Raw genomic sequence first — 27,574 nt, 5'->3', positions numbered from 1 at the left:
AAAAGACTGACTGCATTAATTTCAAATCTTGACTGCCTGCATTTAAGCTGTCAGGCTTATCTGTCTGCCTTGACATCGAAACAAATTTCAGTCAACCCTTTTTGCTGCATTTTTTTATGCTTCACACACAATAGTGATTGATGTTCCTATGTCCAGAAAATGAGAAATTGAATCAGCCCAAAGTTGTATATTCTAAATTGACTGCTTTAAAACAGAGAAAAAAATTTAAACAAGATTAAAGTACAAAGGAAAGAGGCTATGCATTTTCCCTATTAATGATACAGGAGCTAGCCATGCATAGTTGTAGAGCTGTTTCCTCTTCTGCCATAAATAGCAATGAACTTTAACTATATCATCATTGTTTAATGGCAAAAAAGTTATTAAGTCTGATGTAACAGTCTCCATACTATGACCTTGTCTTCACAAACTTCTAGGTTTAATAAAAAGATGGAGATAATGTGCAGGAGAAGTCAACAATGAAACAACTATTTTTTATCACAGTAGTCCACCGATATTATTTTAAGTATGATTTTTAATATAATAAGGGGAAGATGGAGCGGGAGATCGACAGGCGGATCAGTGCGACATCTGTGATGTGGACTCTGCATCAGTCTGTCGTGGTGAAGAAGAAACTGAGCCAAAAGGCAAAGCTCTCGATTTACCGGTCGATCTATATTCCTGCCCTCAACTATGGTCACGACCTGTGGGTAGTGACCGAAAGAATGAGATCACGAATACAAGCGGTAGAAATGAGTTTTCTCCGCAGGGTTGCCGGGCTCTCCCTTAGAGATAGGGTGTGAAGCTCTGTGATCCAGGAGGGGCTCAGAGTAGAGAAGCTGCTTCTCCGCATATAGAGGAGCCAGATGAGGTTTGTCGGGCATCTGGTCAGGATGCCTCCCTGGTGAGGTGCTCCGGGCACATCCCACAGGGAGGAGGCCCCAGGGAAGACCCAGGACACGCTGGAACAACTACATCTCTAGGCTGGCCTGGGAACGCCTCGGGATCCCCCTGGATGAGCTGGTGAATGTGGCCGGGGAGAGAGAAGTCTCGGTTTCCCTGCTTAGGCAGGTGGTCCCGCGACCCGACCGCAGATAAGCGGCAGATGGATGGATGGATGGATGGATAAATGGATGGATAGATGGATCTTTTTTAATATTTCTGTTCTGGGCCTCAGTATTGAAAATACCTAATGGACTGTATAATACAAGACTCAGATCAATATCTAGATTATATAACTTTTCCCAACAGTGGCAGCTGTTCAAGGAGCAGAGTTCCAGGCCATTAAGCTGACGCAGATACTGTAAATAAACCCTCTGACTTTAAAACGTACCTGCCAGGCACCACTTTATCAAAGACCACAAAGTTCAGTTAATGATATTTTATTTACGCCAAAGTCTTTATTGAGAAAGTTAAAAAAGAAAGTTGGAAAAAGTGTAAATTTGTTTTTAAAATGTGTTTCAAAATTTTATAAAAATGAGGAAGATTAAGGAACGGCAAGCCAAATCGTGGAATAGGAAATTAGGGCCAGGCCCCAGGCCTGTCTAAGAGCTCTGAAAAGCAGTGGAATGTGGGTGCATTGTGGGTCATTCATGCTCTCTGTTCTGCCTTTGAATCCATATAGGACTCCACAATAGACCCTATAGATCGCATCCTAGCAACCTCTTCATTATAATCTCAAAGATTTGGGGAGTTCTAAGGAATTTCACCATGTTTTTCCCCCAATTCAGTATACAAAGACAGGGCTGTTGGAAGTAGGGCGAGCTGAGAAATATAACTGCTGCCCAGCATCTGAGTAAAAATGGAAAACTGAAAGTTAGAAAATTGAATTAATCTTTGTTTCATCCAGAACAGACACCTCTTTTTTTTCCTTTTCTTTTCTGACAGTCATTAAAGCAGCAGCATTTTACAATGCCCCAGCAGTTTAGCAAAAATAAATAAATAAATAAAAAAGCTGAGCTTTAATCACGGTTGCTCAGCTAGTCTCACAATGTAAGCGCTTTTTCCAGCCAAGCCCATCAGCCTCGTGGCCAGACAGGGAGGACAGAGTGACTCCCCTGACAACAGAGATGCCTTAACCTCCCGAGTGAAATGGCACGTCTCATCATTAGTCAGCAGAGTGTGTATGAGGGAGCAATTACCTTGACAGTCGCAGCAGACGGCGACCTTGGCCTCGATAAGAGTTGATTGTTTTTCTGTACACTGACTGTCTTGAGCGTGAAAACCATATTTTAGAGCAGACAAAAGAAAAAGTGTGTATTAATGTGTACCTGGTGCTGACTGTCTGCACTGATGTGAGTAGATGAAAAACATTATGGATCAGCCTGTAGTGAGGAGCAGCAGCTCTACTCTCCTGGGGGAGAGGATGCTTAACGGCCTGGTTAACTGGAGCTTCTCCATGACAGCAGAAATGCACACAAGACTGGAACTCTGGGACTGGGGCTTTCATTATAGAAGGAAGTGTTTTTAAGTGTTGACTGAAAGACTTAGTTTCTGTTATGTTTCTCAAAACTGATTAATCATGATGTTTTAATACATTGGACTAGAAGCAGAGAATGAATCAAAGCCTCTAAACTTTGAACAACCAATAAAACAGACAATGTCGTACACTTGATTGATCATCGTAATGCCCTTCATTCTTAAATTAAGGCAGCAACGTTAAGATGAAAACCTGCCTTAGACAGAAAAAAAAAACAGTTTGTAAAGTGGAGCGTAGGCACCTTTGGTGAAGAACCAATTACGCTTGACGCTTGCTTGTCAGAGGAAGCAGCTAAGTCCCGGTGCGGGCTCAGGCAGGCACTCCTCGGGCACTAACGCCCTTGGAGTGAGAATGGGCCCACGCTTGAGTGAGTCGCTGACAGGCACAGTAAAAGGACAGCCAGTACCAGAGCCCTGACTGCAGCTACTCGGGAGTTAGTCACATGGGGCATGGAGGAAGTACAAAAGAACAACCCGAGCATGCCAAACACTCGCAATCAATGATAAACAGAAGAAAGGTGCACTTGTAGTTGAAGTCATTTATATTGTTTCACAACTTTGAAAAACCCACATTCAAAGTGATGCAACACTGGCCTAAAATTCTCTTCTGTATTTCAAATAAAAGAAATCAAAATGGGCCTCAACTTGTTTTAAAAAGATGATCCAATCAAACTTGTCCTGACATCTTAAAGATGAGTGCACCAATATTCATAAGGATTGAAAAGCATCTGTTAAGACTCATATCCTTTAACTGAATTGAGAAACAGTTGGAGTGCTTCCTTTAAATGCAAATGTAAATGCTAAATTAAGTTAAATAAATAGAATATATATGTCATAGTTGGTAAGTTTGTTGCAAAGGCACTTAGGTAGCAGGAAAGTTAGAATAATATGTGGGAAATTTTACATGTCTAGACTGCATAAGAATTGCACAACATGAAAGTAAGACCATTTGAAATGAGGAGATCTTCCTAATTCACTGGTGACAACTGGGTAATTCCCCCAGGACATTAAGATGGTAAAATTATACTGTTAAGCAGCACGCAGGACAGACTCAGCCTCATTCAGCACCACAAAAACAACAATTCTAATGAAGTGCAATAATTATATACATTTAAATATATTTGGTATAGCTTTTAGAATAAATTACTTATTCAGTTCTATCTGTGAAAGATCATTTCATTCATTTCCAGTCAAACATGGCATATCTTAACAGTTTTCTTTGCATTTAATTAAATTTTCCTTAAGACATGACTTTTTATAGAGTTCTTTTGCTTTATCTAGATTTTAAAACATTTTGCCTGTGCACTGGCAGCAAAATGTAAGCAGAAACAGGTTTATATAAAGGAAATTTGGGTTTGAATTTAACTAAGCACACACAAACGGAGATCAATCCCTTTTCTCTATGCAGACGTACTGCTGCCAAATTGTCTTGACATATTCCTTTTAACTGTCTTTTTTGTGTACAAAAATAAGCACCTAAGGGAAAAATGAGGACATTTTAAATACATTTTAGTTGTTTTCTGTAGGAGACATTGCTCCAAACAATGAATTTGTGAACTGAGAGGCAGTGACTGACTTTTACCACTTTACCAGTTTGTTCAGAGAGCGGTAGAGAAGATGAGAAAGACCACAGCAGCTGGCAGAGTGGCAAGAGGGAAAATAGAGACAACTTGTAATTTCTGACTTTCTGGGTGATCATTTTACTCTTAAAAAAAACCAAGATCACAAGTGAGCTGATATATTTTACTTAAGTGAATGTTGTGGCAGCTGGAGCCTTTGATTCCTTCCTTTTATGTGCGAGCAATTTTGGCATTATGACTGATGGATATAAAACTTTTCTGCTAGTCACAGTCCACTGCAGAGACAAATTCACTTCTCTCAGCTTTCAAATAGCTGCATGTAGGGCTGTAACTATTATCAAATTCTAACAGAATATTGTCATACAAATAACTGCAATTATTTTTTTTTTCATTTTGACGTAACTATGCTAGCTAAACCCAGTGATAATGAATATCTGTTCCCTGTTTTCCAGTTAGGGTTTGTAAATCAATGTCTATGGAGGCTACGTAAAACGCAGTTTCTTTCAAATCATTGGGAATATCATCCTTTGTTTTGTAGAACAAGTTAAAGTTTGAAGTTTTTGACTTTTCTTTTTCTGGTTATTGAATGGCAAGATTTTTTCTTTTTTAGATTATTGGTAATAAATAGGGATGTGCACGACTAATCGATTAGTCGAAACAATGCACAAAGTCGACGACTTTTTTACAAAGTCGACTTTTTTATAAAGTCGACGTTTTGTTTGGATGAGAGTTGTGTTTCTCTTTACAGCACTGAGTTAAAAGAACAGCATGCCCCCTTTAAGGTTGCGCTAGAGAGGGGGAGAGAAAGAAATACAGCATGTCAGCTGGTTTGATGCACAGCAGCGCAGGTCTGAGTCAGTCATAGCAGGTTGGAAACAGCAGAGAAAGTAAACTGTGAGAAACTGCCTGTTTAGCGGTGAATGTTTTGCTACAAACTTCAGCAATAAACACCACATAGCTCTTCTAGTTACAGCAGAGTTCCGTGTCTGCTGGGTGAAGTGAAAAGAGTTCACCCTGAAGTTAGCTGCAGCTTCATCCAGGAGTAATCACCTCGCCTCTGCCTCCTAAACTTGGTTTGGAGGTGGAAACAGGAAAGTTTAGTAGCTTTCTCTATCTAGTTTTTACTGATAGTGAAGGCAACAGACCAGAGCACCACTGTTTCTAAACCCTCACAGAAATGTTGAGCATCAGGATCAAAAAGAACAGACAGAAAAACAAGGAAAAATAATTGGTTTTGTTGTTTCTGAACTTTCCTGTGGGTGCACTGTTTGGTTCACCTAGCATAGCAGCCACCCCATAAACAAAGCAGGGCCGAGTTTGATCCTTACGGCTCCCTGATCCCCTCTCTCTTACAATAAATGACACTAGAGCCCACACAATGTTAAACACACACAATATACAAAAAATCACACAAGTTTTACATTTTCCCTTTGAAAAAAAAGTACTTTTAATTTCATATTGATGACATGATGATGATGTCACAATTAATCGACTAACTGATTTTGATTGGCCTAACTAGTCGATTTCAAAACCATCTAATGTGTCTATCCCTAGGATTAACACTTCTGATCGCTATTTTTTTGCAGCAAGTCTATCAAATCAGCTCTTCCAAGTGAATGGACGCTTTCTTTTAATTTGTGCTTGAAACGAAACTGCTCCGACTCCTGCACTTTCACATTTGGCTTTGACATTAAGTTCATGATGTTAATGCCAACCAATTCAAATGCAGTTGCTCTAATGCAGGTGAGGTACCTCAAACGAGGTGTCAGCCTGCTGCTCTATCAAACGGTAAAAAACAAAGTGAAAATAAGACCAATACAATGATACAGAACTCCTTTGGGCTTTTAAATCAAAACTCGTGTGCAACGAAATGCTCCAATTGAGCCTGCATAACAAGGCCTTCAGAATAAGGGATAAGGCCAAGCAGTGGAGCAAGAGAGCATCCTGCAGAAGGAGGTTAACAGAGACCACAGAGATGCCAAGCGTGACTGCCCAATGCAAAATTCTGGCAAATCAGCCAGAGTAATAGGATTACTGAGACAAACAATGCCAGATCACAGGTCCTAAAATCCCAGTAGCAGCAAGTGCTGATGTACACCCATATGGTACAAACGGTGGTTTATTCAAGTAAATAATCAATATTATGTCCCTAATTATAGGTCATAATTTGGAGTTTTTCAGTAAAGAAAAGTTTACAATCTTTATTATACACTTTATAAGACAAACTACTTAATTTATTAACACTGATGACAAAAAATTTTACTGTATTTTGGTCATTTCTAGATCATTCCAGTCCAAATGTGAGGATTTGCTATGTTTTGTCTCTTGGGAAAAAAAGACAATTATATTGGATTAATCACAACATTTATCAATAATGAATAAGATATTCAACCCGTTACTGTACTGCAGTACCCAGATCCTCTGGATGAGCTACAGAGAAATAAACTACTCCAACTGTTATTACCTGTTTGATGGCAGTGCTCCCAGAGATTCATGACCAACATTATGACAACATTTTGACAAATGGATCACAAGTTAAAAAAAAAAAAAAAAGACAGTGGAGAGGCTATAGTTGGTATAAAGAAGGATCAACAGGAAGAACAGGGAAAACAGACAAAAGCAACAATTAAGTAGGTGATGAACCATTTCATACAATGTCAGATTTGAGGTCAACGCTTCACCACATGTTAACCCTGTTTTAGAGGGGGGTATGAATTGGGGGTGCCATCTGTGCCTTATATTCACACATATTGAAAAAGCTCCTTAGAGGAGAAATTAAGAGTATGTGACAGCGTTCATAAAGCTCAAATGCTGGCAGTTTAAATCTGTGTATGAGGCAGCATCTCAAGTTGCAACTGCAGGATGAGCAAAATGTGTCTGATAACAGTTTGACTCCTGTCCTGCTTCCTTCCACCTGTCAAAGTTAATATGAATTAATACCTAGGTGGGGTAAACTGTGTTACCATTTACATTACACCCAGAAAATAACACAGCTAAACTGTAGTGTGTCAGGCAGAATCACTGAGAAAGAGATCTGGCCAGCAGTTATCTATTCGAATCAATAAGCTAGTTTATTTTGGGTTTCTTTTGATGGGCCTCTGAGGCTCTGATTTCCCGACAATGATCCACTGCGACAGATTACAGCTATTCAAATGGATCAAAAACACTGAATATCTTTGGTGCAGAATCAAAGGATTTCGTGGAGATGAGTTTGAGATGCAGAATGATAGCCGGGATGATCACTGCTCTGCCTTTGTGTTATTACCCGAGGCAAGAGAAAAATTCTACAGCTGCCTGAGATCAGCTTCATTTAAATGTCAGCTTGCAAATATAACATCATGACGTTCTTACTGAGCATATTACCCTCAAATCCACAGTGGCAAAAGAGGAAACACTGGAAGTATTTATTCTCTGAGTTATTAAAGGTTGCATTGTATTTCATGGCAATAAATCCTAAGAACTGTTTTAATCTGGTCGAAAGTGATGTACTAACCGAATGCCATCAGCTAGCCAAGCTAATAATGTAATAAACAGCCTGCATCAGAGTCTGCTGTGGGAATACAATGCATGGATGGATGCTCCAATGTTTGGCTGCCCAGAGGTGTCAGAGGTTTGATGGTGTCTTATATCCCATTAAACTGTGACCAAATGTCCTTAGAGAAGGTCAGCGCAGAGAACAGGTTAGCTGGGATAATAGGCCCTACAAAAATATAGGAAGTCATGACACACTCAATTCTCTGATGCACCTTATGTGGATGACAGCAAATGCAGACAGACACAAACAGGGTAGATGAAAGACTAACATCTGAGGAATTCAGATTTTTATTAAAGACTCCAAAAACTCAAACACAAAGTGAGAAAAACATGAAAAACTGGAGATTGTAGGAAAGAGAAACACTGCTCCAGAAACATGCTAATGCCTTCAGTGCATATGATTATGGGCTCATGGGTTGTTTCCTTCCTTATTATTTATTCTGTTTTTTGCCCTGATGGGTGGATGTGAGTGGAGATAACAATTAATACAGCTTCTCAAACTTCCACTGAAATGTAGTTTGTTGAATTATCTTTATTTATAGTTTCTTTATCCATTTGATATACAAAACACATCTCAGTTGAAAACGTAATATGATTAAGTGACAGACAATACGTGGTTGGAGGCTGAGACATTTTCTTTTGTGAAACTCGTTGTTAAACTGAGTAATGGACACATTAGCCCCATGATCTGGACAAGACATAATATTTTGTCTTTGCAGCATCTGTGAGGATGCCAGCACTGAAGATATTTAGTCTTCGGGATGAGCAGTTTGCTTCCATCATTTATCCAATCAAAGAATAAAAAGAATAAATTGATGTGTCAAGCGATGAGCAAGAAAAACAATCACTAACATGTTGTTTTAGAAGATTCAATGAATAACAAATTAGTCAAATTCAACCAATAGGTGATTACAGTATATAGTTGTTTGCACATCTCTCTGAGTGTTTCTAGTTTTAGAAAAAAGTAATCAAGTTATATAGTCGTATAATATCTGCCAATATCACAATCACACTCTTCTCTGTGGAAAGTTTTTACTTTTAATTATTTTAGTGAGTGCCTAAAAAAAGAGATATATAAGTTTTAGAGAAACATACGCACCATCCAGACAACATCTTTTCCAGGAAAAGTCTTACACATTAGCAAAATAGTGCTAAGTAGGAGCAGGAGCTGGACCAACCTGCCTGCAGTCCTGACCTTTCTGAGAACATTTGGAGAGTCATAACACACAAATTACAACAAAAACCCCCACTGATGAGCAGTTAATCCTGTGTTATTGGACATTCCTTTCCCAAACATCCAGCAAGTTAGAAGTGGAAGCTACACAGTTGAAAACATAAACTCATCTGTTTTAAACTGAGGTTGTAAAATCAGTCCTTTATCTCGCAGGTGATGATTGCAACTGGGCCAGAACTGGAATGATGTGCAGTATTTGGTCTGTCCTATCCAAGTCTGACAGGTGTATCCTAAATTTATCCTAATCTGGACAGGTTAAAACTGAATTAAAACGCATATACAATGAGTAGTCCAAACTGCTCCATGAAGGAAACATTTTTTCACTGCATCATCAAGCACACTGTGTCACAGAGTGTCAAATTTACTGAACCGTTAATGGAGTGGGATGGACTAAATACAATTACTTTGGTCCTATTTTCATTTCACTGGAGAAAATTGGTTGTCTGCAAGCCTTTAATGTCCTAATGTCATGAGAAAATCAACCCACACTCAGTCCTCATGGTCAGTAAAAAAGCTGTTTCAGCTACAACAGTTGTGTAGGTAACTGGTTAATGGAGGTTCTGACATCAGAATGTCAACAACAATTTAACATCAACTTGAACTTAAAGCTTTTAAAGTTCAACTGCTTCCTGCATGTTTTCACAAACACGAGCCCATGACAGGACAAAAAGAGCTGAAAGAGGAAGGGCCGATTATGACAAAGCATGAATGATATGAATAGGGGAATAACGCCTTCAGGCTGTTTAGTTAGCATGCTGGAGGAAGATGAGAGAAGTGTGATGAATACACACCCAAACACACACACCCACGTAACTCCATATCTCATTTAGAAATAGGGCAGCCTACACTGCCTGTTCAAAAGCCTCAATCATGATCCACCAAATGATATCATAATACAGTGAGCCTGGCTTATCTGCCTACTCATGCTCAGAGAGGGTACACCTAGCCAGGAAACAACTTTTCCACCCATAGATTGAGGAAATTGTAGAATTTAATTTGTGTGAATGTGAATAAAACACATAGCTAAATGGCAATTATGGACAGAAAAAGATAAAAGAGTAACATAATTTTATTACAGCTTTCTGCTGGAAAACTTTTCGCATTATGAGGATGTTCAGCCACCTAAACACTATTACAGAACAAGCAATGCAATTCTGACTGAACAACACAGAGCCACAGCATTAGGCAGGTGGTTTATGAAAAAGAAAATAAAACTGTGCTTCAAAGCAAATATTTCTGAGTCTGAAGGCAATAATAAATCCAAAAGTCTGAAAAAATAACACTAAGCCTGAAAATCTGTCACTCAGCGAGTGGTTCAGATTTGCAGAGGGTTTCTATGTCGTACTTCCATTTCAGTGCAGAATTATCCTGCCCTCTCCATTTTTATCTCCAAACACCTTCAAGTTCAAATTATGCTGCGTTCGCTGACTGTACCTCAGAATCAAGAAGCTCCACCTCTAGCTCTTTTTCCTTTGCTATTAACACCAAACACAAACTTGGATTTTAACTACCTGCAGCATTTTTTAACATTATGTGCTAAATACTCGAACAAAAACAGAGAAATTTGGTTTTACAGAGCTGATCTGTGGTAATATGAAAATTTACTATGAGCTTTGAATTGAGTATTAATCTACATGCCTATACTTCATCCTTCCTATCTGTGCTGTGGAATTTAAATAACTTGGGACCAGGTTTGTAAGATGAGTCATGATGAGATTGTTCCCAAAAGAGTGATCAATACCAGCTGTACGTGGATGAACTGCAGATGATGGAAAAGTAGGTCATTGAGAATAAAACTGCCAGTATTTTTCTATCATTATTGTGAATGCTGTTTGTGCTTGTTAATAGCTCTATGGCTATGTTAGGTTTGCTCTCTCAAACGCAAATAATGTGCTTCAATAGTTATTGAGTGCAAGTTTTATCCACTTTATAATTGCATTGCAGCTTGAAGCTGTAGGACCGATTTCCGTTAAGACACACTCTATACAAACGAGAGAAAAGGAGTGAAGTTGTTCCCTAGATGCCCTAGAATAAGTTGCAAGGAAAAGGGCTGTAAAATAATAGTTTTAAATGCTAGAATTCAAATACTTTTGGCATAATGTGACCAAAGCATATCAAAAATGTCAGTTCTCTGGCTCGTAGGGGCCCTGGGCCCTATGCTTTGCCCGCCCTGGGGGTTCGGTGCCCAGCGGAGGTGACGGCTGCCAATCTTGCCTCCATGGCTATGGAGGGCTCTGCCTGGGGCCGGCCTCTGCCACCTTCTGGGCAGATGTTTTGTAGTCTTTGTGGTGTGGTGGGTGGCTGGGATTCGTGCTTTGGGATCGCCTGGATCTTGGGGCCCCCCTGGTTTGCCTCTGACCTTCGCAGAGGCAAGGTTGAAGAGGCACCATCGCATTCATCTTTGAACACTCGTCATTTCTCATATTCTGCCTGGTGACACAGTCACTGTGTTGTGGGTTTACACACCAATACTGACTTTTGTTTAGTTTTTTTGTTTGCTCCCGGTGCCTTGGTTGTCGATGTGATACATGTTTCCTCAGCTTGTTTGTCTACTATAGGTGCTCCCAATGATTGTCAGCTTTGTTTTCCTGTGAAGATCGTAGGATGTTCTCTATTGTGTTTCTGTGCAGGTGTAGCAGTTGTCACTGTTTCTCTTTTGATTGAAAAGCCATTTATTTCTATCTAGTGTATCTTTATCTCCTCTGTCTTATTTCCATTCTCCTTTTCATTTCTGTTCACTCCTCATCCTTTTTTGTACCTGTCAGGTCCAGCAATTTCATGTAAATAAAATATATATATATTATGTATATATGACACTTCAAGAGGGGCCTTATACTCATAAAGCTCCCCTTGGCAGAGCAAATTTGTTTTTGCACAACACAGCAGCTAGACCATCATTCTGTTTGCCACGATGCTGGACAGGACAAGTTAAAAAAAAGTGATCAATACCAGCTGTCTGTGGATGAACTGCAGACAATGGCAAGTAGGCCATTGAGAATAAAACTGCCAGTCAAGTATTTTTCTATTACATTCTATTATTGTGGTGAATAGCAGTGTGAGCTCACTTTGCTGTTTCTGCTAACAGCTCAAAGGTTATGTTAGGTTTGCTCTCTCAAATGCTAATAACGTGCTTCAAGAATTACTGAGTGAAAGTTGCATCCAATTTATATTTGCATTGCAGCTCGTACCTGTAGGACTGATCTCAGTTAAGACACACTGTACAAAAGAGAGGAAAGGAGTGAAGTTGAGTTGCTCACTAGATGGCCTAAAATGAGTTTCAAGGAAAAGGGCTATAAAATATTAGTTTTAAATGCTAGTGTTGTAATACTCCTGTTATATTCTGACCAAAGCATGTCAGAAATTTCACTAAAACCAGAGAAAAATGTGCCCACTTTCCTCAAGCCTTCTCTCACCCATGCCAAATTTCAGAGCCAATTCCCAAAACCTAAAAATGAGTTAAGGACGTGATTTGATGGTAGATGTAGCTGCCAAATAGACTTGAGGAGCAGCCTTACATTTGTTATCAATTCAAAGCTGCAGAATAATAGCAACAGTGAGTGAGAGCACACTAATGGCTTTAATGAAAACAGAACAACAAGTCAAGTAAATCTGATCACTCTTTGAAGTTAAGCCAGACCAAACTGAAGTTATAGATTTACAAACCAGAAAAATTACTTTGACCACATTAAGATACACCAAGAAAAAATATGCAAAAGAGCATGTGAAGTACTGACCTCACACAGAGTGAGATAATGAGAAACATTTCAGCTTTCATGACAATAAAGGCGCAGAATCAACTAAAACAAGATTCTATAACCATTAAAGCAACCACGTGAGGCTTTAGCACAGGGGCGATTTAGTCCAAACACACGAATATTTAGCTATTTTTAACATCCATAAACACAAAATACAGCTTAAGCTGCATATACAACAAAGTATTTGGCCAAAGAGTGAAATTTTGAATGTGCCATCTAACATAAAGTTAAAGGACAAAAGCAGGATTTTTACTATTTGTAGAGAAGAAATGAATGATCATATGAAATTTCAGAAGAACTTTTTCTTTAACTGTGTAGATAATTCAATCCTATCAATGTGAACTCTTATCAGCAACAACTTGAGCACCTCTAGAGCTGACTTTTATTTGTTATAACTATTTCAAGGCCATGTATAGTGATTTTCTGGATTTTTTTTCTTTTCATTTGTTTTTGTTTTGGGTTTTTTCCATAGCAGACTTAGAGCAGGCACACACCCTCAAACACACATGCAAAATCCATCCAATAAAAGGCACACATGCATGAGTTTAGTTCCCTGTTTGTTGACCTTGCTTGTGTTTGTACTGGAGATAAGATTCAGCAAATTTTGCAGCAGGTTGTAACTGCAGTAACTAACAGGTTACGGGACTGTTTGGACTATTGGGACTGTCTGCTCACAAGGCTTTTACACTGTGACATAACTATAAGTTTGGATTTAAAATAACACTTTCCTCGCTGAGTTAACCTCGTTAAAAAAAAAAAACTAATCAGTGTCAGTCATCTGAACATTTTTTCCAGACAAATCATCTCTGACACCCTTTACTGAAGTAAACACTGGTGATGTAAATCCCAAAAGCACACAATCCAAACTTTGCGTGCTGAATGTAAGAGTCACGAAATGTCAGTGTAGAAAATGTGCCTCTAGGCCCTGCAGACGGATTGAGTTCATGGCTTTAGAGAGGTCTGTTGCATTTAAAGGGGGGGTGTTTTGGGTGAATGGGAGGGCATCGCTGTCTGTATGACTTGACTAATAGTGGGGGTGAAAGACATGACATGGCCTGAGGTTAGGAGATGAAAGCAGAAGCCTGCGTTTGTGTACACGAGAGACATGATGCTGGTTGTGAAGACTGGGACCACTTATCACCTGTCTGCCCATCCATGCAAACAAAGACTAACTGTCCCTGCAGTATTTCCATCCATCCTACACATCAGTGCTGAATAACTATCTGGTGTTGGCAAGTCTTTCTGCAGCAGATGACACCGATCACAGAATGTGAAGTTACAAATGAAGAAGGATGGGACCCTTTTAGTCTCTGTGTTTGGACAAACAAAGAAACAGCACCTTTTCAAAGCCCAGATCACGTCTAATCCAATACACATTTAGGTCACCCACTACATTGCAGCTGCCATTAAGCTGCCATGAATACAAAGTGAAAACAAAGCCTCCTATTATGGTTCATGTCTTCTTAAATACACTATACCCCACATACACACATGTACCATCCAACTGCTCCCACTTTGTTATAGATCTGCAACCCCTCCAAGCCCACCCCCAACTCTCATTTCTTACCCGGTTTTTTAGTGCATGTGGGATGTATGACAGTCAGGCAAAAATAAATGTCCTTGTTATAAAACTGCTGGATCCTGATTCCAGTAAAGTAATGCATGGTTGTTTTTGATCATTTTCTGTGTTGTAATCTTATGTGGTAACAGTAATGCATAAACATACATGTTTTTAACTAATCTTAAGAGTGTTTTTTGTCTTCAGCGATGTTCAGGGTAAACATTTTTAAAGCTGCCAAATTTTAACAGTGAAGAACTAAAGAAGAACAAAAACTCCATGTGAAGAGGGTCAATCAAAATATTAACGGTGATCCACAAGTGCTGTTGTTAAAAACTGGCGCAAGAAATGCATGCTAATATTTTACTGATGATGCAGTGGTGGGTAAATGGAAAAAACAGGTAAATGGAGAACACAAGGAAAAACTGGGACTAGAAAGACAATACAAAACATTGGAACAAAGGTTCTGGCAAAGAACAGCAGAAACCAAGGGGTATTTTTACTGAGGGAACTAATGACAATCAAGGAGCAGGTGGTGTAATCAGCTAACAGGGACCGGGTGAACAGAAAGCAAACTAATGTGAAGGAACTAAGGAACAAGCTCCTCATAATGAAACAGGAAGCAAGACAAACCAGGAAATAAATAACTTCTGAAACCAGGGACATAGAAAGCAACAAATCCAACTAAAGAATGCAACACATAACATCTATTTAAACCAGTAAGGTTTGGCTGTATTGTGTTGTAGTCAAACCAAATCAAATGATATTCATATAGGACTTTAAATACTTTATATAAAAGCATCAAATACTACTTTATGGGCTCCAGACATTTGGTTGTAATTAACAGTGATTAATCTCACTCATGGGTTTTTTGCTGCACTCTGCTACTGAATGTCCAGAGTCAGAGCAGAGAAGCAGGAGCAATATTTGGCTTTCGTGGTGCAGCACACCTGACTGTCAAACATTAACTAGATAGTTTTATTTAAAAAGAAAATACAGTGGTCTTTTTGAATGGTTCTAGCTGGATTGATCTAAAGTGTGACTTTAAATACTATAAAAAAGAAGGGTGTCAGAAGTAAATACTGGCACATTTAAAAGAATATCTGATAGCAGAATATTTGGGTCTATGCTTTAAAAAGGCATTTAACCAGAGCAATGCACAGTTCAGAACAGGTACAGGACCTTAAGCTGCAGCTGGTCACTGCTGTTAACTACACTCTGCAAATCAGTGTCAAGATTTGATAACAGACACAGGAAACTAACCTTTTGACTGTTGTGAAATGTTTCCACTTTTAGATGAGCCAATCAGTCCAAATTTCTTTCCACATTTCATGAACTAGAAATTAGTTGACAAGAACACACTTCAGTGAGATGGGTCGTAATGAAGATGCATGTTTTTGTAACTGTGGTGCAGCAATTAAGCTTAATTGTGTTTGGTTATTTGGCACTTTGTTCCTTTCTGTGTGGAGTTTGTATGTTATCCCTGTAACTACTCATGTTTTCTCTGGTTTTATTTCACAATTCAAAAGATAAGCATGTCACATTACACTGTGGTTCTAAATTTGCAGAAGGTATGAATGTGCATTACTTACTGTCTGTCGTTGTTAAGCCTGTGATCTACTGAAAGGCTGACAGCATATCCAGAATGAACCAGATAGGATAGGCCCTAAACAGGAAAATGTCTGTGTGGAAACCTGAAAGATGAATGTGGCTGTTCTCATGAGTAATTGTCAAAATCCCCAGGCCCTGATGGGAACTGGAAGGCGCAATGAATGACAATATTTTTTTTATTTATCAATAAGTAACCTTCATTGCATGTAAGACACTTTTTCTACCTATAGGTTTAGGACAAATAGAGAAAAACAAAATTCTGCTGCAATCTCTGACAGGCCCATAGCGACTGTCTCCTCATGACAACCATCTCCACAGTCAAACATCTGCTCCATGTCGCAATGCTGACATGTCAATGGGCTTGACCAAATAGGAAAGAAAAAATAAACCTCATCAGATTTCCTTCTCTCTTGCACAGAAGACAGAGGTCTCCTTATGAGATTGCAGAAAAAAAAAGCTGTGGAAATCTGACTCTTGGCAGTCTGTGGAAGGAAGCTGCATCCTGACCAACATGTGAGGAAGGCTTAAAATCCCATTAGAGCTGATCAAAATTCAAAGGGAAGCATGCATAGCCTGCCCTCAGCCTAAAATCTATTCCTGTCAGCACTGAGTAGATAGCCAGAGATGGGCTAAATTGAGACACTCTATTTTGGTAGAGGGAGAGTGCAGGGATGAAAAGAAAACAGCAGTGGGGGAGGGAGGGGGAGACAGAAATAAGGAAGTAAAAGAGAGGGAAGAGATGGGATGGGGAGGAGAATAGCCTTAAACTTGTTTCTTTTTGTGGAGAGACAGAAGCCTTCTGTAAATAGTACATGTTTGCTTCCCAAGGAAATTCCAGCGTACACACTCCCTTTTCTGAGGCAGTGAGCCGTGGAAGGCACTGAATCTTTCCATGTGGATGAAGCAACACCAGCCTTTGTGATTCAGCCTCGTTAATCGATTGTGGAGGTCATTAGGATGCAAGAGGTCTCACTAATAATGGAGCACTGCAGCTCAGATACACACACACACAAACATGTCTGTGAACACGCTTACTCACTTTCTGAGCCACCAGTCAAACTGAATGAAATACATTCTTACAAACCAGCCCAGTAGGACCAGCCAGCCAAATTGGGGAAAAACCTTCCACAAAAAAAACAACTCTGAAAAGATCCACAGGACACAAAATTGTGTCTTTTCACTTTCTCGCTGTGGGAATGGCAGGTGTGTAAGTTTGTAAAGACTTCACTGAACTCGCCCAACTCCCTTTACTGTGGTAAAGTGTTTGCTCTCCCTCTCTCGTCTCACGTTTACTGCGGTTTTCTCACGTCGACTGAGACTAAAGAGATTATCCGAGGGAGATGAAACCACTATGGCTCTGCCAGCCGCTACAACCCTTCTCCATTACAGGACTTCCTCCCAAGTCTTTCTGCCACTGCAATCAGTTCATTGCTCACTCCCTTTAATCACGCTCGACTCTGTGGAGTCTCTGCTCAGTCCCTCAGCTAAAGCGCTGTTCTTTTAAATGAAAAGCAGGGCCTTTACTTGTGTGGAAAAAGAGAAGAGGGTAGAGTCAGAAAGGCTAGTCAGTGTTCATCTATAAAGTTAATTACATCTGGCTTAGCAAACAAGCTTAAACGTGCTGGCATGCTCTTAAATGCTCATATGTTTACATTCGCTCAGTGTGGGGCTGAAGTAGAGGACAGGTTTCCTTTGCAGCAAATGCACAAACAAAAGGGTGGACTTGCACTTCAATAAGAGGCTTTAAAGCCAGACTGTGCAGCTTCTGAAAGAAGAAAAAAAGACACAGATGGAACTACAGATGGAAATGTGAATCCATAAGTAAAACAACACGGAGATCGACATGCTGTTTTTTGTTGATGATGATTATTCACAGAGCAGTGTGACTGGTACCGGTACCAGTACTGATATCATGCTGTTTTTATTTCTGTATCTTCATGTGATAAAATACAGTATTTCATTAAATTAGACACAAAACAGATGGAATAAATAAATAAATATTCAAAACTACTTTCTCTGACTCAGTAGATCTATCATTGCAGGTCAACAGGAGCTGCAGAGATCAGGACAGGAGGAAGACAAATTTTACTATTAATTTAACTTTTTTCTGCTTCCAAGAAACAACCAAATGCACTTGGCTTTGTGTGCTTATTTCTACTCATGATTCTTATCTCAGACCAAGTCAAAGCCTCTTCAGAGTGTTCAGCTTAGCTATTTTGCTCGCATCAGTGTTTTTTACATGTAAAAGAACACGTGTCTCATAGAAATCTCTCCATGACCCATCTCCATTGTATATCAAAGCTCTCAAAGTTCCATATTTTCCCAACAGAGCACTTCACTCTCAGACTGCAGGTTTACTTGTTTTTCTTAGTCTCTATGAATAGAACGGGAGGCAGAGTCTTTGGCTATCAGGCTCCTCTTATGGAACCAGTGACACCCTCTCTATGTTTAAGATTAGGCTTAAAACCTTCTTTTGACAAATCTTACAGTGAGGAGTAGTTTGTTCCTTAGTTATGCTGCCACATGCTCATACTGCTTGGGGACATCCCATGATGCACTGTGCACTTTCTTCCCTTTTTGTCTCTCTGCACCTATACATTTATGAACGAATTGGTGGCATAAACTTGTATTTTTCTTCTCTCTCTCTCAGGTCTCCCTGGCTAAAAGGTGTGGGGCCTGCTGATCCCTTCTTCTTGTCCTCTCCACCTCCAACCCTCCCTGAGCCGGGATCTGTCGGAGGTTTTTCCTTCCTGTTAAAAGGGAATTTTTTCTTTCCACTGTCGCCCTCCACCTTGTGCATGCTCAGGATGGGGGACTGAATCAAAGATTCAGTGCAATCCATTGGTTTCCCCTTAGATAGGCAATTATATCTATTGTTACAGATAACCTTTAAAGAGAGATGGCTGCTGAAATGACACTTGTTGACTTGATAAAATTTTCTGAAATGTCTTTTAGTGAGAACTACAACCATTTCACTAGAGGTCCGTGCAGAGAACTAAGCTCAGCGTACACTACTGGTCAACCAGTGTTACTTGGTTCCACTACCCTGACACTTGAGATCACACTGAGTGGTGTTACAATGCTGGATTACTACTTTTTATAAATTAACTCAGGCTTTATGACTCTGGATATGAGCCTGTTTCCATGAGACATGTGAGACTACTTCAGAGACTATTTCTTAAATTTCCTGCTGCATCCAAGCATGTAAAGATCAAACACAAAGACATGTCTGTAAACTGGTCATAAGCCTAACTTCTAAGATAATTCTTTACAAAACCCAAGCTACAAAAGGTGACATCAAATAAATAAAATTAACTTGAATAAAAGCTTTTCAGCTTCCCAGTAATTTTTAACAATTTAATGTTTTTCAAGCGCGTCATAACCTGGATGTAATCAAAAATTAAAGACCACAGACATATTGTGAAGCACTTTAATTAAAACAGCCTGAAACCAAAGTTTTACGATGAGAAATCAGCAGAGAAAGCTTTTTTGTTCAGACTATAAGAAGCACAAGCAGACATTAATTGCAAATTTCACTACCAAGTACAAGTTTCCACACTTTAATCCAAACTGGAGAGAAAAGCTCCTTTTTCTTTTTTTTTTCCACTTGCAGGAGAGTTGATTGTAGGTGTTACTTTTACATGTGTTGAACTCTTATTTGAATACCACCTGCTCTACAGCAGGTTAGGTTTGAAGCAGTTACCATGGCAATACAGTTCAGAAAGGAGTAAACCATCTTTTTAGCATTGAAAATTTTTTATCCATACCTTTTTCATACCTTTTAGGTCAGCTGTGCCAAAGCTTACCATGTGTGAGCAGACATGTAACTGGTCTATAGTACATAGAAATGTGGATAAAAGTGAAAAAGCATCCATATTGCTCATCTTCTTTGTCTTCTCTGTCTGGTTTGTCTCTATTCTGAATGGAAATTAATAAGGAGCATGCAGAGTTGGAGCGCTCAGTCTGTACAACGACAAATATTTGGGCTGCAAATGGTTTGGATTTATCCTTAAGTACCTTTAGGCATTAAATATTACTTTATAAAGTACCAAGTAAAGAAGAAGCTACAAAATGCAAACTTTAATTTTTGATAAGGGGTCAAAAATTTGGAGGTACTCAGCATGTCAAACAGAGACAGGATGGGGTGCAGGCATTGAGCAAAATAACAAAATCCAAAGAGAGGCAAAAATCAAAAGCATTGAAGAGTCATAACAATAAGGAAATTCTGTAAATCTAAAACTGAGACAATCTAAAAAACAATCTGGCTACTGAAAAAAAGAGGGAAGGAGAATATTTCCAGCTGATCACTTATCGGTACAGACGAAACCAGGCATCAGGCTAAACAGCAGAAGTAAAACTGACTGAGACAACAAAACATCAGTAAAAAAAAACTGTTGCAGCTCCAGGACTCAAGCTTGTGTTTTTGTGTTTTTAATGCCATTTGACTCACAGTAATGATATTTTCTTGTTTTATATTAGTAAACTGATGTAATGTTGGGGAATAAGCTTCACTGTTGCATTGCTGAGAGTCAGCTAGAGGAGAGGATCCATACCACTCTCATATCGTGCTATAAAATATTAAGCTGCAGCCAACAAACACTTTAAAACTGGAAGCAGAGCCAAGCAGCAAGCCTGACTCTCAATGACATCAAAATCCAGCAGCACAGATAAAACTCACCAATAAAAATCCCATCTCACTGTCAACACAATTTGCATTTAAAAAACAAGACAAAAAAAGTAAAGATGCATAAACAAACAAGTAGTGACCTGTTAGTTCCTCAAGCAGACTGGAAGTGGAACATCACAACAACATGGTCGGCAGCTACAACCACCAGGAAGCACAGCTGAATGCCTTTAATTTGCTTTTATCATCTGACTGTCATTTGTACTAAAGGTGAATGCTGCTCAGTAAAGGTCAGGCAGAATTCCTTGGCTTAAAAGCTCAGACTGCAAAGAGGACATGACAGTTCAAACTAAGCTAAAGTCATCCACAGGTCAGAGTAATATCTCCAGTCTGTAAACATCTCATCACTTTTAACACAAGTTAATAAAGAAAATGTTTTTTTCATCATAAACACACTTGTTTTTCATTATATTCATCAATGAAGACAAAAAGCAAGACAATTCTACACAAAACCTTCATATTTGGAGCTTGATAACAATAACCCATTCATCTTAAAATTATCTTAAAATAGTCTTATACTAAAAAGATACTGATATACACACATTACTATATGTTCTATATGTAATATTTTCTCAAAGATAATCTTTTTCTGGTAAGATTTCCCTCGCCTGCCTGTACTTGCTCTGGTTTAATGCTCTGTGCCAGCCTGCAGCGTATCACTGTGGTTTTCATGTTTAAGTTACAACCTCACTGATTTGCTAGTTTGGGAACTGCAGGAATTAAAAGGCACCACCTAAACAACAGGCTTTACCTACTCTAATTTTAACACACAAGTCACCTTAAAAAACCCAGTATTTTACTTAACAGGCACCAAGAGAGAAAGATGTTGGAGCTTAGATGCAGGTTATACTTTTTTTTAGTAGCTCAAAAGACAAACTTCAATATTTCTGCCCTTCAAATTCACTCAGCCAGGGCTAAGAGCTCGGCCATGTCTGAACCACGTTGGTCTAGTGAGTCACACTTAGATTACAGAAACCACCCAGCGGTCTGAGTCACCTCTGTTACAGCTTTGAGGGATAAAGGGCTAATTATTTCTGTAATATGATTGTGTGAATAGAAAATTTGTAAAAGAGAAAGAAGACTGAAAGTTAGCAAATAAAAAACATCTCCAGTATTTACTTATTAATTCATTATATGATGTCTTAATAAGGGCTGCTTTCCACTGCTGCACCTGTGGATACTTAATAATTGTAGATATAAACTGAATGCAACAGCAATAAGCCACAGGCTGAATTTAATAAAAGGCACATATACACAACATAAACAAACCTAACTATCAAGAAAGCCACATAATCCACCTCCTTCTTGCTGGTTTTTCCTTCTTACAAAAATTCCTCCCTGCATTGCTTCCCTCCATCACACATTGTGATCTGTTGTCCAGCTGCCAACGCGTGCATCAGTGCACTCTCAAAACAAATTCAGCCTGACAGCAGCACACCCTTTTTATTGTGTGTGGTTACTGTGTTGTTGTAAAGGTGGTTTCTGTCCTCCATGGACCCTCATGGGGGATGTTGGCGCTAATGTCTTAAAAGGCTGTGCTCGGTCAGTACAGGTTAAAGATGTAGCTGTACTTTTATAATGCTTTTGTTAGAAATTACTTTAAAAAATTCATTTTTATACTTATTTTACCCTGATCCTCCTCATAGCTGCCACGATTTCCATCCGACTGTTGGGTCTGGGCACGTCAAGACTCCCCACGTACTGCAGCACAAGTCACAAAAAAATAAAAGAAATAAATAAAGCAAATCGTTTAATATTCCATAATGTCAATTTTTTTAGTGATATCATGCATGCAATCACTTCACTTGCCACAAGATAAACAGGAGTTCCCAAATTGAGGCCTGGGGATCACCGAGGCAACCTTGAATGAAACACACCCCATCTACAATGCATCCTGATCTTGTCTTGAGAAGATCAGAACCTGAAGCTAAATTTTCTTCCATACAGATCAATTTCATTAATTCACTGCAAACCAGCTTCTCTGTTGCAATGCAGCAACCTCTGTGTTTCTATTTCAGACAAAACTGTTTAATGTACGATATAGATGACACAGCCATGCCTTATTAAGAGGCTCTTTGTGGCTTGCATATATTTGAATTCATGAAAGGCTCTGGGGAACACAGTGCCTTTGATGTTGCTGTTATTATAATTACACTAAATGGTCTGAGAGCGTAAAATCTGTAGAACCAAGTTGGTACAAGGTAAGGATATGGTTTAGTCTTTGTTGTTCTGTATCTAAATTCAGTGACTTATCCACTTCCTCTCTTTGTCTCCATTCATCGTTTCATAGTGCATTTAGTAGTAGCAAATATTACACAATTTCCACTTGCTGCTTTATGTGTAATGGTTTCCTTGTGTATAGGATGTGACTTTATAACAAGACTGTGTCATAGCGAGAACAAACAGATGTTAACAAGTAGGCCAAATAAAATGAAAAAAGCAGCTTTGTGGTTGAACTTTGGAGCAGTAACACTCCCACCTTTTAACCTTTTCTGCATAAGGTTGCAGATTTATGTGGGTTAAGTCCATCTGTAGACTTTACAAGCAAAAAGTCAAACATCTGATCTTTTTAGCATCTATAACCCGAACTGATGCTGTTTTCAGTCACTGTACTGAATGTACTGGGATCTATTTCTCTCAAAACTAGAAATTGTTTCTATTCTATTTCCTTAGATTTTAACATGGTGTTAAATCATCTACAGCTCAAGAGATAATGAAAACAATCATTTCCACAATAATGAATCTTGTCCAGTTTCCTTAAGGAAGTTGTGGACTTGGGAAACCCCAGATTTATTTGACAAACATCTGCTTGTATGATTGTGTCACGCAATTAGCTGTGAAGTGCATCTAAGTTATTTTAGCACTTCTGTAATAAACTTAAACAAACATGTACAGTTAAAACAGGACAAGCTGCCATGCTTTCATATTTTATGACCGATCCCAGCTATATTCAGTGCACCTGCCACTCCAACACATATCAAATGCAAAGAGTGTTTGGTAAAAATAATGAGAGATCTCTTCTGATCTCACCTTGGCTTGGAAATATATCCCATGCTGATAAGCCTCCTCGTTGTGCAGCGGCACCCTTGAGTCCGCCACATCGTCCACCAGATTGTACCTGTTCCTGGCGGGCATCCCGGGCTCCAACCGACGACCCCTCCACGACAGTAAAACACTGCTCGGTAACTAAACGGATAAATGTCGAAACGCTACAATCCCCATGTGTGAGCACAACGCGGCTCCAAGAGACACTTCCCGGTGGGAACGCGGTGCATTGTTGTGGCTCTGAGCTCCAAACGTCCCGTCCTCAAGAAGGACACAACTGCGCGACTCTTTCTCTGAGACAAAACACAGGGAGACACTTTGGGTTTCTCCACCACATATGCCTATCTTTAAAAAAAAAAAAAAAAACTAAGAGAAAAAAACTAAACAGAAAACGCAAACACGTTGGATGTCTGCTTTTCCAGTCAAGAGGGGGGATCGGGGCTGTTCCTCTTTCCGCAGGTGATGCAGCCTGCTCGCTGAGGGTATTTCTGAATCCCAATCCCGTCCTGTTGGTGGCAACGCTGCAACGGTTTGCCCCCCCACCTCACAAAGCACAAAGCAAGTCCCTCATTGGAGCGAAGTTCCCAAGCATGATGCAACCCCGAGCTGGAGCACAGCCAGCAAAGAAGTTAGTCCTCCCCTCAGGAGATGGAAACACACATTACTGGAGCTGAGGCTGAGTTTATTACCAGGATAAAACATCTACAGATAAAAAACGATCAGATTAATAAATAAATGTTTATCTTTGTGGTGCACGTGCCGCGTTTAGGTGGAGGAGGTATCCAGTAGGCTACTGTGCGAAAGTCTTGAATCGTCCTTCATTTCTTTATATTTTGTTTCCAAATTGACAGATTTTTTTGTAATCTATTAAAGTGATATCCAGCAAAGCTCTCTAAGCTTCAAAGCTTTTATTTGCTGTTTCTTTGCTTAGGCTATTTTTAGTCCAGTCCTTAGACCTGAACATTTTTTAGAGAGAGAATTTTTTGTTAGGTCGTATTAATCAAAGCAGAAAAATACCAATTCAAGAGATGAATCAAAGTTGTGTCTTCATGTAGCAGATAAATAGCCAAATATATCACAGTCCGAATATATAAAGTAGTATTTTTGCACCAATAATGTGATTTCTTTAGAATTATGACCTGAAAACTGGCATATGTCAGCATCCAGTGTGTCCTTGAGACATTTAAAAAACTGACCATTCAGTTGAAAAAATCCTCCCTGGAGCCCAGACTCATTACTGAAGCAGTGCGGGATCATCAAGACAGAGAATAGGACAAAAGGCAGCCTACATTCAAAGAAGTGTTTGAAAACATCCTTCAAGAAGCAGTAAAGAAATTACAAGACAGTCTGTCGAAGAGAGTTCAGGCTGTATTGAAAAATAAACGTGACCATATCAAATATTGACTTTCAAGCCTATCAGAATTGTAATTTTGCAATAAACTGCAATGTTGCAATCAATCAGTGCACTTGCAGGCTGATTTTGACAGTATATAAAGAAATGAGGTGGCTCAAAGCTTTGTTCAACTATAGACAAAACATTGCAGTTTGCATTGACACCTGTAGCTACTTTGTTGGCCTTTCAGAGGATTTTTCATGCAAAGTAATGCAATAGATTAGACTACTACAATGGATAGATGATCAAGTTTATTTTGCTTTTAAGTGTATTAATATAACACAGTTATTACTGCCTTTTATTGTCAGTACACGTGTGTGTCTTTTTCACTTCTTACCTCACTCTACTTTAGGCCCTGAGCCTCTGGCTAGATTCCTGATCAAATGAAAAAGATTAAACAAACCTTTAAAGGATAGTTTTCATCATCGTTGAAGTTTTCCCACAAGAACTAAACAAGAGTAGAGGAAAGTAGTTACTTAAAAGCTATTATTACCAGTTTAACAGACTGTTTTAATGACTTCACAATGTCATCTCATTCTAGGCAGTAAAAGTAGTTGTTGGTGAAGATCTGAAGTGAAAATGATGGAGAATATATTCCCATGATACTTCTGGTACGAAGCCTGTCATGTTGGCTTTGTACAAACTAATAATAGCCTGAAAGTATGTGGAGCATCACTTGTTAAGTTTTTAAAGCATTAATGATTGAATTCATCCTTCCTTTGTGCTGGCAGTACAACTAATTTCTTACATAATTAAATACTAAGCGTGGGACTGAAATTGTGTTTTGGCGCCCTCTGTTGGTTATATAAGTTACTGCAGTTAAAAAACACCCCATTCATGTCATAATCCCAATTCCTGCTTCCATATGTGTTGTATGATAACATGTAAAGCAAATGTTTTTGTATTGACTTAGTTATCTTGTATTTAACACACGACATTATTAACTAAGACTTGAAAATTAAGCAAATGTCAGAAAATGGGAGCCAGGTGCCATAACTAATCTGGTTAGACATTAAAACTGATGTTAAGAGACAAAAGATTCATTGGCATCATAATCAACTTAATTAAATGGGTATTATCCAGCAGTGAGAACAGCTTTTACCTAAAAACATCCTGTTGAGATGTTTTGCTTCCGTTTTTACTGTAAAAATAATGCTACAACTCATCAGCTTAGTTTGTAGACTTTAAACAAAAAGAAAAATTCTTTATAAACTGTTACATAATGCTACCTCCCATTATTTAAAACTCCTGAGGTGACATATTAGGCCTTATCTCTTTGTTAAGTGCAAAAAGAATAAATGAAAGCTTTATTAGCTGTTCCATGAATAGTTCATTTCTGTCAGGAAACAAATTATTGAATATCTGAAACATTTTATGGTTTTCATTTTTTTTTCTTTTGTAAATATCAATCTATTTATAGTACATTCAATAATAAATGGATGGTTACTTCTGTTGCGTAAACTCAATCCACTTATCTACAAGACAAAAACATAAATGACTGCCTCTGTTAGCGAAGCCTATCAAGAGATTTCTAGCTGTATTAGTGTCATGTCACATTTATCTGCACTGCAGTAAAATCACATGGTCCCCTATCTCTCTATTTAATTTCTCCTGCTGTTATTTCAGACACTTCCCAGACATGACCCCTTGTTGCGCTAAGTCAGTGGTCTGATGTCCTCACATGAAACATGTGGACACCACTCTTCTACAGTGTGCAGTAAAGAAAGTACTGAATCTTTAAAACTAGCGGCTGATGGCATAAGAAAAAATAGTACCAGAGATATTCAGAAGCAAGTGCTGGGAGTCTATCTGTAGGGGTGCACATATATGTCAGCAAGTCTGGGAAATGAACTTGTGAATGGTACTGTTTCTGCAGAGTGACTAATATAGACAAATCCTTCATAGAATCTCAACAAAGCAAAAGGTGAGAAAACATGCTGAACAAGAGGTTATTGTCACGTCACAGGTGTCCCTGTTTGATTTTGTCAATAAAATCCACCTCATGTTATCAGGAATATTAACCTTTAGAGGTCTGAGCCCATTTTGGATGTTTTTTTCGTTTGATTTTGCCTTTATAAAAAAAAAATGTTTACCATACCCATGTTTGGTAACTTTTTTTCCGGCACAGCCTTACCTACATGATCTGATAATTATTTTTTCACTTTTTCAACTTTATCCACATATTTGGGGGGGGAAAAAAATCCTCAAATCTGAATTAAAATAATTTACTATTTATTACATTAAAAGAAAACATACAAACATGCTCAACAAACTGTTTTGGAACTTAAAAAAGTAAATATAGGTTGAAAATATTAATACATAAAGCTAAAATTGAAATATAATGAAGTTATTTACAGATTTCTCTTGTATATTTCCAGGATTCTTTTTAGATTAGGACTTTTGTTTTTTCAGAATGTATGTCTACAATGGTCTAAAAAGAAAACCATACAAGACTAATTTATTACCCAAAGGCAGATATTCTTATGACTCTAAGCTTGACTGGAGGGGCTTTTAAGATGTCAAAGGTAACGTGTTATAATGAATGAAATCAATTCTGTCCATATTCTTTCTTTTTATAGCATCACTTAGAACAAAAAGCTAAATATTTTATGAATTCCACTGATGTGACTGCTTTATGTTTCAAGATTTCATGTACTTCTCCTCTGATGAAACCTTAAAGCTACCAGACAGGCTTTATCTTTTCA

The 27,574-nt window shown here is 38.7% G+C and overlaps 1 protein-coding gene across 2 annotated transcripts in view; it reads right to left on the bottom strand.

Moving 5' to 3' along the window:
- si:dkey-34e4.1 (carboxyl-terminal PDZ ligand of neuronal nitric oxide synthase protein) overlaps positions 1–23,995 on the bottom strand; it is a 53,323-nt gene extending 29,328 nt beyond the window's left edge. Inside the window, exons 1-2 of one of the 2 annotated variants that reach the window (XM_041969673.1) lie at positions 23,462–23,995; positions 22,061–22,132 (exon numbers count right to left, since the gene is read on the bottom strand). In XM_041969673.1, the coding sequence (XP_041825607.1) occupies positions 22,061–22,132; positions 23,462–23,566 (177 nt within the window). In that variant the 5' untranslated portion in view covers positions 23,567–23,995. Of the gene's footprint in view, positions 1–20,514; positions 20,958–22,060; positions 22,133–23,461 lie in introns of those variants that run through there. The other variant, XM_041969674.1, reaches the window with a different exon arrangement.
- Positions 23,996–27,574: the final 3,579 nt, after the last annotated feature.

Source organism: Melanotaenia boesemani, chromosome 19 (genome assembly GCF_017639745.1).
Source record: "Melanotaenia boesemani isolate fMelBoe1 chromosome 19, fMelBoe1.pri, whole genome shotgun sequence".
NCBI lineage: Eukaryota > Metazoa > Chordata > Actinopteri > Atheriniformes > Melanotaeniidae > Melanotaenia > Melanotaenia boesemani.
Note: the sequence above shows the minus strand (reverse complement) of the source record. Positions and strands in the feature narration are given on the sequence as shown.